The sequence below is a fragment of the Oncorhynchus tshawytscha genome, linkage group LG34 (assembly GCF_018296145.1).
Source record: "Oncorhynchus tshawytscha isolate Ot180627B linkage group LG34, Otsh_v2.0, whole genome shotgun sequence".
Lineage (NCBI taxonomy): Eukaryota > Metazoa > Chordata > Actinopteri > Salmoniformes > Salmonidae > Oncorhynchus > Oncorhynchus tshawytscha.
In genome coordinates, this window is record NC_056462.1 from 14,938,699 (window position 1) to 14,951,248 (window position 12,550).

Sequence of the window (12,550 nt, forward strand, 5' to 3'; positions counted from 1 at the left end):
CATGTAATGCTTTGTAGGTTAGCAGTAAAACCTTGAAATCAGCCCTTGCTTTGACAGGAAGCCAGTGTAGAGAGGCTAGCACTGGAGTAATATGATCAAATTTTTTGGTTCTAGTCAGGATTCTAGCAGCCGTATTTAGCACTAACTGAAGTTTATTTAGTGCTTTATCCGGGTAGCCGGAAAATAGAGCATTGCAGTAGTCTAACCTAGAAGTGACAAAAGCATGGATTAATTTTTCTGCATCATTTTTGGACAGAAAGTTTCTGATTTTTGCAATGTTACGTAGATGGAAAAAAGATGTCCTTGAAATGGTCTTGATATGTTCTTCAAAAGAGAGATCAGGGTCCAGAGTAACGCCGAGGTCCTTCACAGTTTTATTTGAGACGACTGTACAACCATTAAGATTAATTGTCAGATTCAACAGAATATCTCTTTGTTTCTTGGGACCTAGAACAAGCATCTCTGTTTTGTCCGAGTTTAATAGTAGAAAGTTTGCAGCCATCCACTTCCTTATGTCTGAAACACATGCTTCTAGCGAGGGCAATTTTGGGGCTTCACCATGTTTCATTGAAATGTACAGCTGTGTGTCATCCGCATAGCAGTGAAAGTTTACATTATGTTTTCGAATAACATCCCCAAGAGGTAAAATATATAGTGAGAACAATAGTGGTCCTAAAACGGAACCTTGAGGAACACCGAAATTTACAGTTGATTTGTCAGAGGACAAACCATTCACAGAGACAAACTGATATCTTTCCGACAGATAAGATCTAAACCAGGCCAGAACTTGTCCGTGTAGACCAATTTGGGTTTCCAAGCTCTCCAAAAGAATGTGGTGATCGATGGTATCAAAAGCGGCACTAAGGTCTAGGAGCACGAGGACAGATGCAGAGCCTCCGTCCGATGCCATTAAAATGTCATTTACCACCTTCACAAGTACCGTCTCAGTGCTATGATGGGGTCTAAAACCAGACTGAAGCATTTCGTATACATTGTTTGTCTTCAGGAAGGCAGTGAGTTGCTGAGCAACAGCCTTCTCTAAAATTTTTGAGAGGAATGGAAGATTCGATATAGGCCGATAGTTTTTTATATTTTCTGGGTCAAGGTTTGGCTTTTTCAAGAGAGGCTTTATTACTGCCACTTTTAGTGAGTTTGGTACACATCCAGTGGATAGAGAGCCGTTTATTATGTTCAACATAGGAGGGCCAAGCACAGGAAGCAGCTCTTTCAGTAGTTTAGTTGGAATAGGGTCCAGTATGCAGCTTGAAGGTTTAGAGGCCATGATTATTTTCATCATTGTGTCAAGAGATATAGTACTAAAACACTTGAGCGTCTCTCTTGATCCTAGGTCCTGGCAGAGTTGTGCAGACTCAGGACAACTGAGGTTTGGAGGAATACGCAGGTTTAAAGAAGAGTCCGTAATTTGCTTTCTAATAATCATAATCTTTTCCTCAAAGAAGTTCATGAATTTATCACTGCTAAAGTGAAAGTCATCCTCTCTTGGGGAATGCTGCTTTTTAGTTAGCTTTGCGACAGTATCAAAAAGGAATTTCGGATTGTTCTTATTTTCCTCAATTAAGTTAGAAAAATAGGATGATCGAGCAGCAGTAAGGGCTCTTCGGTACTGCACGGTACTGTCTTTCCAAGCTAGTCGGAAGACTTCCAGTTTGGTGTCAACACAGAGTTACACATGGAATAAACAAAACATACAGTCAATTATACAGTAGAAAAAAAGAAAACAAAAAGTCTATATACAGTGAGTGCAAATTAGGTAAGATAAGGGAGTTAAGGCAATAAATAGGCCATGGTGGCAAAGTAATTACAATATAGCAATTAAACACTGGAGTGGTAGATGTGCAGAAGATGAATGTGCAAGTAGAGATACTGGGGTGCAAAGGAGCAAGATAAATAAATAAATAAAGTATGGGGATGTGGTAGTTGGATGGGCTATATTACAGATGGGCTATGTACAGGTGCAGTGATCTGTGAGCTGCTCTGACAGCTGGTGCTTAATGCTAGTGAGGGGGATATGAGTCTCCAGCTTCAGTGATTTTTGCAGTTCATTCCAGTCATTAACAGCAGCCACCCGTACTATGGGTGGGTGCTGCTATGGTAACCAGTGAGCTGAGATAAGGTGGGGCTTTACCTAGCAAAGACTTGTAGATGACCTGGAGCCAGTGAGTTTGACGACGAGTATGAAGCGAGCGCCAGCCAACGAGAGCATACAGGTCGCAGTGGTGGGTAGTTTATGGGGCTTTGGTGACAAAATGGACGGCACTGTGATAGACTGCATCCAATTTGTTGAGTAGAGTGTTGGAGGCTATTTTGTAAATGACATTGCCGAAGTCGAGGATCGGTAGGATGGTCATTTTTTTTGAGGGTATGTTTGGCAACATGAGTGAAGGATGCTTTGTTGTGAAATAGGAAGCCGATTCTAGATTAAATTTTGGATTGGAGACGCTTAATGTGAGTCTGGAAGGATAGTTTACAGTCTAACCAGACACCTAGGTATTTGTAGTTGTCCACATATCCTAAGTCAGAAACGTCCAGAGTAGCGATGCTGGACGGGTGAGCAGGTGCGGGCAGTGATCGGTTGAAGAGCATGCATTTAGTTTTACTTGCATTTAAGAGCAGTTGGAGGCCACGGAAGGAGAGTTGTATGGCATTGAAGCTCGTCTGGAGGTTAGTTAACACAGTGTCCAAAGAAGGACCAGAAGTATACAGAATGGTGTCAGAATGGTGTCGTTGAGTTTTTTTGAGGTACTATGTACATGAATGTATAGTTAAAGTGACTATGCATATAAACAGAGAGTAGCAGCAGCGTAAAGAGGGGTTGGGGGGGCACACAATGCAAATAGTCCAGGTAGCCATCTGATTACCTGTTCAGGAGTCTTATGGCTGTGTCAATTGTGTCAATTGCATGTGTCAATTGAAAATGTGTTGTTTTCATGTCCCAACTCCCCAAGGGTGATCCAAAGGTTTTTATACCTAAGGGCCTTGCAACAGGTGTGCTTCCAATACCATGGCCTCAGTCTATATCAGAGGAGGCTGTTGGGAGGAGCTGTTTGATGTGTTTGATTCGGTTCCATTCATTTCATTCCAGCCAGTACAATTTGAGCCTGTCCAATAGCTCCTCCCATCAGCCTCCACTATATCTGGTCACACCACTCCTCTATCCACACTCATTCTCCTCATATGGGGCGGCAGGGTAGCCTAGTGGTTAGAGAGTTAGACTAGTAACCGGAAGTTCGCAAGTTCAAACCCACGAACAGGTTCTGCCGCTGAACAGGCGGCAAACCCACTGTTCCTGGCCGTCATTGAAAATAAGAATTTGTTCTTAACTGACTTGCGTAGTTAAATAAAGGTAAAAAAATATGAGAACTCACCCTTCAAAGAATCATACTTGCACGATATGCATTCTTGATTAAATATGAATGCTTTTGTTATTTGAGGCTAAATATCATCATGGTGTATTCTTCTGTTTGCTTAAAGGCGCTACATGGACGTCTGCATTGGCCATGCAGCATTTATGGTGATACAGCCTCTGCAGAAGTCAGGGCATTCTTGGGCTTCACCAAGCAGCGCAGAGCAGTTGTGAAGGAAGTGAGTTTGTGTTTATACAGAACCTCTCGCCCCCCACCTACCATTAACAAATCATGTCAATGCGGAGCTATACAGAGCCATCCGCATTTGTTACAAAATTTGAGAGGAGCACAGCGATGGGGTAGAGTTCAATTTGGCCTCTGCGTGCCTCTAGAGGCTCCGCGATTGCGCCACACCACCCATACCGCGCCTCCGATCACATTTCAGATCAAGCTTAAATGGGCTCTTATGCAATATTTATACTGAACTTTCTTGAGCGTCAACTGGTATGTAGCTTATGATACCAACATTACACGTGTTGACATCCGTGGACATTAACTTTAGTTTGGACATTGACATTAACGTTCTTTTATTCTTAAAAAATGAAAACAATATAAGGACACAGGTAATGAAACAACTTTATTTATTGAATCTTCCAGTAGAGACTTGATATTCATGGAATAAAACTGCTTTCTGGGAGTACTACTCAGCAAAAACAGCGCAAAGAAAAAACTAAACAAAAAAACTAAGAGAAGAGGCAACAATCTGTGAAAGTGCAGATAACAAGAAACAACAGGAAAACATATTCAAAAAAATACAAAAATCAATACAACTTGTAATAGCGGTATTTCTAAGCCTAAAATAATTGAAAGACAAAAACAGTCAATTTTTATAAAATGATCAAATCATGTATTAGGGCCATCAGTAACTTACTCACCAGTGAAACTGTTTTTTTTCGGTCAACAAGTTCTGAAGGATGCCATTGTTTTATTAACTGTCTTTTTGTAAATTTTGCTGAGTTGATGCCTTTAGAGAATGTAACAGAAGAGATATATCCTCAATAGATTACCACACGTGTCATAATATCCATAAACCCTAGCGGTCAAACAGAGAAATGGTTCCAATCGTTTTTCCACCATTCATTTTCCCATTAGGGATTTTAGAAACATTTCAAATGAGGGCTGTATTTCATGAAGGCTTACCCTGGCGTGACATTTTGATAACCGTGTAAATCTCTCTAGGACAAGGTGACTTTTAGTAATATATTCGCCCCAAAAAATGAAACGCTAATTAGCTGCTAATGTGGCTATCATAAAGAACTACAAATGCCGTGATGATCTGGAGGAGCCTGCCGAATGGAGGCAACGGTAAGAATCTCTGGATTAACTATCTAATGTTAGCTAAATGCAGTAATGAATAAATTGGTTATATTTCTTTAAATGAACAGTTCTGTAAACTGTCTTGTGTAAGTTCTAAATTGACAATACCTGTTAGCAAAGGTATCAGCTAGTTGTAAATCTAAGAGTAAATAGCATAATATACTGATAAAAGTCACCCTGTCCAAGAGAAATTTATATGGTTATCAAAACCGTCACGCCAGGGTAAGCCTACACAAAACATAGCCCTTATTTGAAGTGTTTCTAAAATCCCCTATGGGAAAAATGATTGGAACCATTTCCCTGTTTGACCACTAGGCTTTATGGGTATTATGACACCTCCACTGTGGGGCTCTATGTGACTCTACAATTGATTATTTTCTTTTTTTGCTGTACCATGCACAGCTAGGGTCAAACTGAACTATCATACGCTTGTGCCCGTCTCTGTATCTGTTTAGTGTCATTCTTCAGTCACTACCTAAACAAGCCAAACTGTGATTTGCTACACTAAACCAAACTACGCGTTTGCAAAACCGACTGCACAGCACTTTGCTCTAATGTTGAGTATGCCTAAAACACGATTAAAATCGTTTAATTCAGGTTGTAACACGGGTGTAACACAAGAAGAGAAATATTTATTTATATACAATGTCCTGTGAGCACAATCCCACAATGCCCACCTCACTCTCCCGCCCCGCTCCCACTGATGCCCTCTCCTGATTTCTCCTCATGACAGGGTTTGTAAATAATCTAAAGGGATTTTATGTAGGGGTCTTTTTCTTCAACTCTTTTTATTTGCCAAAACCTTTAAAAAAAACTTTTTTAGGGTTCTGGGGGAGACATTTGTATTTACTGACCTCAGTATCTTCCTACGTTCTAAATATGTTCATAAGAAACATAATATTTCCATTTCTTCATCCATATTGGTTGTCTTCCAATCCTTCCAATTCTGTACACATTTATTATCGTTGTAGCAACACATGAAACTGGCTGTATGGGTTTCCAATGTTAACCCAAAACACAGGGGAAGGGAAAACTGCCAGAACAAGATCAGGGACCCATATTCACGTATTAGAGTGCTGATCTATGTTCAGGTCCCCCCAGTCCATATAAATGTATTCATTATGATCTAAAAGGCCAATCTGATCCTTGTTCAGACTCTTTCTGAATATGGGCCCCATATGAGGAGGATACTTTGCGTAATGATGAATTGATGATTAGTTTATAATGATTTGATTCTGATTGATAATTATTACAGTTGGTCACAAAGATCAAGTATCTTCCAGATGCTTCTATCTCACCCCCCCCACACATCCCAGTCTGCAATGTGCCCAATTTCAGACATAATCCCTCAAGTACAAACCCACCAGGGTTGGGGTCAATTCCATTTCAATTCAGTCAATACAGTAAATAAACTGAATTTCCTATTTTTATTTAGATTCTCTTAAAATTCCAGTTTACTTCCTGAATTGACTGATTTCAATTAGAATTGTCCCCCACCCTGAAACCCACCCCTCCACTGGAACCTAAATGCTGGGTTTGGACAGCCCTGGGGCCTGGGGACAGTTTCGTCTAGGACACAGAGGAGATGGGGTTGTGGGGGGAGCCCATCTGGGTTAGCACCTTGTCCAGCCACTGCAGAGGACCGTGCAGGTGGATCTCAATCCAGCAGGGGGTGCTGGTCACGTCTTGGCGGTGGTACTCTGCACCCCAGCCCTGGGAGAGCAAGAGGAAGAGAGATATTCTCTTTAGGGACAGGTATTATCATCATGGCTCTTTCTCAATCGCATTTCCTTTATTCTTTGAATTTCCTCGTCTTCATCTCATGACCCCATTATTCATTCTGAACCATTTAACATTATATTCTCTATATTATGGGATGTATGTCTATGACGGTTACCTTGACGAAGCTCATGCGGATGGTGCACATCTTGGTCAGCTCGTAGACAGCCTCAAACCCGTGGTTGACGGACTGGGCCAGCAGCTCAGCAAACTCCTGGTTGTTAAAGATCTTGAGGCTGCAGCCGCTGGGGATCTTACAGACGGTGGTGGGGTGGAAGCCGTGATGGTAGTTACAGTTCCGACTCTGGACGAAGATGCTGCTGTCACTCAGACATTCAGCATACACTTCACCACCCACATAGTACAGGTGGACTCCTGGGGAGAGGGGAAGAGAGGGTTACATGGGACTAGGATGGAGTAGAGTAGAGTACACTGGATTAGAATGGAATAGAATATTCTTGCCTCTGGCAACTTGCTTGGATTCTTAATTGATTGATTTTTTTGTCGCACTGCTTTGCTTTATCTTGGCCAGGTCGCAGTTGTAAATGAGAACTTGTTCTCAACTAGCCTACCTGGTTAAATAAAGGTGAACTAAATCAAATAAAAAAATAAACACTGACACTAACAATTGAACCAGTCCTGTGGACAGTGTGTCCATGGCCTTATATTTGGGATAATATAAGGCAAAATAAGAGGGTTCCCATCCATGGCTATTTTTACCTTTGCCAATGTGTCGCCGGGTGTTCTCTATGGTTGAGTTGCGGTTGACGTTGGAGAGGAGGCCCAGGCAGAAACGGTTGCGGTTGTTGGACGGGTCGGTGAAGCCGTCGACCAGGACGCTGGTAGAGTTGGCCTGGAATGCCTCGCCCACCCGGTTGTTCAACTCGTAGTACACTATAGAGCACCAGTGTTTAGGTTCCTCGTAGGCCACCGGCTGAACATCTAGGAGAATGGGAGGAGAACGGGAGGAGAGGAGACAGGGATGAGAGGGAGGTTGTTCAGCTTGTCGTACACTATGAAGCACCAGTGTTTGTCCTCCTCATAGGCCACCGGCTGAACATCTGTACAGGATGTCAAACACACACAGAAAGGGTGAGATGTGTGTTTGTGATCAGACATACACACTCAGGCACGCACACACACACACACACACTGAGACATTTAAGCACACACACACGCACGTGTAGATTGACTGGAGTGGCTCATGAGCATCAAGCCTTCTGTTCTGTTAAAGTCTGTCTGTCTAGTCTGACTTTGAGCTGCAGTCTGATATAGCAGATGTTCATCTTTCATCTCCTTCCTTTACTAGGATTAGAGAAAAAAATTGTGATTTGTATGTCAATGACAAAACGTGGGAAAGGTGTATGAAATGTGTGGTATGTGACGTTAAGTCTGAGTTCACACAGAGAGCTATAGGTCATGTTTGCATACAACAGAAACAGAAAATCAATGCTGACAAATCCATCCAACCCCAGTAGACTGACTGTGGTCAGTCTGGACAGGGCCAGTCTTGATCAAATACTGTCCACTGACTGCGGGCAGTCTAGTCTGGTCTGGAATCAGTATTTATTGAGTCAAGCAGTCAGTCAATAGACCAAGCCGGTGCCCGCCTGGTGCCGTCTCTCTCTGCCCGGTATCTTGGGTGAGCTTTATGCCAGCTGGCCCCCTCTCTTTAAGGGAGGGAGAGTTTATCCAAGCGGCATACTCCTCCCTAACATCCTCTGCTGAGAGTAGCGGCCATCAGGTGTATTTGGTCTATGCTTTTCCTAGATCCATCGGCCCGGCCCACAATGGAAACGGCCCGGACCTCTAGAACTCTACATAGGATGCAGCTTGGGGAAGGACAGAAAATTCCCCAATCACCACTTCCAGGGAGTATTTCTCCACACCCATTGCAATATCCATCTGTGTGGGTGGGGATACTACTGTGACTGGATGCGTAACAATTATATAGGGAGATTGGTAAGGAGATTGCAATACTGGTTTTAGCGAGCGTAAAACAGTTTGTACAATTCTGCCCAATACCTTGGCTGCTGAAAGTATCCACAGACTGTGTACTGTAGACACTTCAAAATTGCTTCAACTTCAAAAAACAAAACCCCTTTGACACATTATCTTTTGCCATGTAAACGGCCTGCATGACTGGCGGCATTACATGGCTTTTGCGTATGGACTGTCTGTTCAGATGTGTGATGTGTAGGACTGCCAGATCTCCACAGCAACTAACGATTGACTGAACCACAGTTGAGGTAGGTGGTAGCAAACAAGGGTTCTCAACAAGGTTTTTTTTTCAAATTTGAAACAAGTGTTTCAGATATAAAAGTTGGATGTAAATTAGTGAGGCCAATTCTTAACAAGTTCTTAACGAGCTTTCAGTTAATTACCACCGGCAGAGATGATGTCAGCCAGAAGCTTTTAAAGGCCTCGTAAAATCTGCTCTGAGACCAGATTTAATTGGCAGACTCTCTGATCTTTCCTCTGGGTTGCATGTATAGACTGACGCTTTTGTGTTCATCATACTAAAATCTAAAACCTAATGCCTCAAAATGGTGTGAGATGCTCTGCTTTTCTGAACATGGATACGCATTCATGTTATTTTCCATTTACCCTGCATTAATGATCATATCAAATTCCATTTTAATTAATATATTAATAGTATTAATTATTATTATTATTAATAGTATTATTATTATTATTATTATATTATTACATTAATATATGAAGGAAATAGTTTTCTAGCTAATCTTTTCCAACTCAAGGTCATCACATGAATCACCCCTTATTTTAACAGAGGGAGAAAGCACCTAGATCCATTTTTATTACTAGCTTTACAGCATGCATGAGAACTTTAATGAACACCGCCACAAACCCCAACAACCACGACTACTTTTCAAGTGTTACTTTCAACTACATAGCCTATTAAAACTGAGTTTGATTCACCACGACAAATAAAAAGCAGAGTGTGTCATGGTTGTGTACTTGTACCCAGAAAACCCCTTGCACCTGTAGTACGAGCTGGTGGGGCGCTGACAGCTCTAAGAGGGTGATGTCACAGCTGATTACCTGGCCTGTTGCTGATCTCCAGGGGCAACGCGGGGACCATCAGGTTGGTGTCCATGGGCTGAGGGCAGTCCTGAGTCATCCGCTCCTCTGGGGGCAAGTAGGCTGGAGGGGGGGTCTCTGGAGGAGGGCAGGGAGAGGGGTCGGAGGGGGTTTAAACCAGAGAGAAAGAAGTCTTCCAACTGTCACTCTATACAGAACATTGACTTACCAGCTTTACCTGTTTTAGAGCCTTTGGTTTAGTCCAACATGCTACCCTACACCAGGGTTTCCCAAAGTCCTCGGGACCCCAAGGGGTGCACGTTTAGGGTTCTGCCCTAACACTACTACTAACACTAGCCAACAGGCTTTGATCATTTGAATCAGCTGTGTAGTGTTAGGGCAAAAACCAAAACGTGCACTCGTTGGAGTCCCGAGGACCAAGTTTGGGAAACGCTGACCTATAAAGTACAGCTACCTGAATATTCCTGTCATACCTCCTTTACTTACCGTCATCACCTACAGTAAGTGTATTGCTACTTCGCCTATTCCATTGTTTATATTGGATCAGCCATTTGCCAAGCACACACACACACACACCGAGTGTCCAAAACATTATGAACACCTGCTCTTTCCATGACATAGACTGACCAGGTGAATCCAGGTGAAAGCCATGATCCCTTATTGATGTCACTTGTTAAATCCACTTCAATCAGTGTAGATGAAGGGGAGGAGACATGTTAAATAAGGGATGTTTAAGCCTTGAGACAATTGAGACATGGATTGTGTATGTGTGCCATTCAGAGGGTGAATGGGCAAGACAAAATATTGATGTGCCTTTGAACGGGGTATGATAGTAGGTGCCACGTCGAACTGGTTTGAGTGTGTCAAGAACTGCAACGCTGCTTGGTTTTTCAAGCTCAACAGTTTCCTGTGTGTCTCAAGAATGGTCCACCACCCAAAGGACATCCAGCCAACTTGACACAACTGTGGGAAGCATTGGAGACAACATGGGCCAGCATCCCTGTGGAAAGCTTTTGACACCGTGTAGAGACCATGCCCCAGCCAGATGAGGCTGTTCTGATGAAAAGGGTCTGCAACACAATATTAGGAAGGTGTTCATAATGTTTTGTACCCAAGATACCCAAGAGGGGGATGGCATAATTCAATACATTGTTACCACACTAACCGTTATAAAAGTTATTAGTGAATTGTACCTGGCATCTGACCTGGCGGCTCACCTGGCATCTGAAACGGGCTGCCTGGGTCAGAGCTGGTGGGGGAGTGGGGGAAGGTTGCACTGCTGCCACTACCAGGGGAGCCGGGGTAGCTGTTCCCCCCAGGGGAGTGTGTCTGTGTCTGGGGGAAGTTCATCTGGGTGTTCGCCTGGGAGAAGGACTCTGGGAAGGTGGCGTTCTGGGGCATGTGGGGCTCGTTCTGGTGCAGAGGGTTGCGGAAGCGTGGTAGCATGCTGTGTTTGGCATTGAACTCGCTATTCCGCGGGACCAACACCGGGGGCAGCACTGAGACAGAGGGGAAGGAGAGAGGACATCAGGGTCATGTTCAGTTGGCATGGAACCGAAGAAAACAGACAGAAACATGGAGGGACAACCTGGACTTGCCCAATAAGAAATACATTTTGTTTTCTGCTGTTAAATGTTTTCTGTTGTGTACTCTAATGAACACGACCCAAGGTTAGTTACACGAGCAGTTTCTGTATCTCTATACTGCTTTGAATGGTAAGTTATGGCCCGATTCTGCACAAAATGGCTGCCGGGTCTCTTGCATAGATAGACACTATATTACACATTCATAATAGGTGAGGCCAGTTTACGTTTCAAATGAAAGGCACATCCAAATACACTCTGCTCTATAATCAATATTCCAATCATTAAATATTCTAGCCTTTACAACTCTCAGCAGACCTATTATTCCCCATTTAGTTTCATTGAGATGTACAGAACCTTTTTAGTTGAATACCTGCTATGATGCAAAGGCTGACCCTGCTAGCAAGGGTATTGTGGGTAGCGAGGGTAGGGGGTTAGCCCTCTCTTTGTGTCCCTAAGCCCCATGAGTCCAGTTAGCGCGCGCACACACACACAGAGCCAGGATGGACAGAGTTCTTTAATTACAGCATCATAAAATGCCTCTCTCTGTCTTTCTCTCTTTCCCTCCTCCCTCTCTCTCTCTATTCGCTGTGCACATTTGCAGATGCCCCTGAATTTTTGGAATTGCAGCTTGCAGCGTGTTGGTTTAGCCAGCAGTATTTGGCCTCTGTACCAGACATCCTGTTCAGAGAAAACATCTCTGAGGTGAGTGAGTCCATTTATGAAGAATCTATCACATGGAGAAAAATATGATTGTGGCTGGATGGTGATGTGAGGTCCATTCAGAGGTATGAGATCAGATATAAACCACTAGAGATCTGTTCCACCAATATCCACAAATAGGTAATTAATATATCATTAAATAATACTGAAACTAAGAGTTTTGTCAATGGAGGCAGGTAGCCCAGCAGTTAAGAGCGTTGGGCTAGTAATCTGAAAAGTCGCTGGTTCAAAGCTCCAAGCTGGCAATGTGAAAAATCTGCCGTTCTTTCCTTGAGTAAGGCAGTTAGTTAAACCTCAGCAACAACTGCTCCCCAGGTGTCAATTAAGGTAGACCCCCACACCTCTCTGATTGGGTTAAATGCAAAGGACGCATTTCGGTTGAATGCATTCAGTTGTGCAACTGACTAGGTATCCCCTATCCCAATAAAATGCTACAATGAGAAAGATTACTGGTCAAAAGTTGTTTTAAATTCTAATTATTATTTATCTCCTATTGAATACTATTGCATAACCAAATCCCAAGGTCGAGTCTGAACCCTGGCTATTGTTCTATATAAAACTAGTGTCAGGGCGTTTCATGTTATCTGTTCTATCCTGGTGTTACTGCTTTGGGACTAGCTCTGTGTCTGTGTCTCTCTCTGTCTGTGTCTCTCTCTCTGT

General features: G+C 43.0%; 1 protein-coding gene across 3 annotated transcripts in view; it reads right to left on the reverse strand.

Annotated features, from left to right (window-relative positions):
* Positions 1-3,989: 3,989 nt before the first annotated feature.
* LOC112232041 (mothers against decapentaplegic homolog 1-like) overlaps positions 3,990-12,550 on the reverse strand; it is a 34,295-nt gene continuing 25,734 nt past the window's right edge. The window contains exons 3-7 of one of the 3 annotated variants that reach the window (XM_042311861.1): positions 10,802-11,083; positions 9,585-9,701; positions 7,242-7,463; positions 6,640-6,896; positions 3,990-6,455 (exon numbers count right to left, since the gene is read on the reverse strand). In XM_042311861.1, coding sequence (XP_042167795.1) covers positions 6,312-6,455; positions 6,640-6,896; positions 7,242-7,463; positions 9,585-9,701; positions 10,802-11,083 — 1,022 coding nt within the window. In that variant the 3' untranslated portion in view covers positions 3,990-6,311. Of the gene's footprint in view, positions 6,456-6,639; positions 6,897-7,241; positions 7,464-9,584; positions 9,702-10,777; positions 11,084-12,550 lie in introns of all 3 variants that reach the window. The other 2 variants (XM_042311860.1, XM_042311859.1) reach the window with 2 other exon arrangements.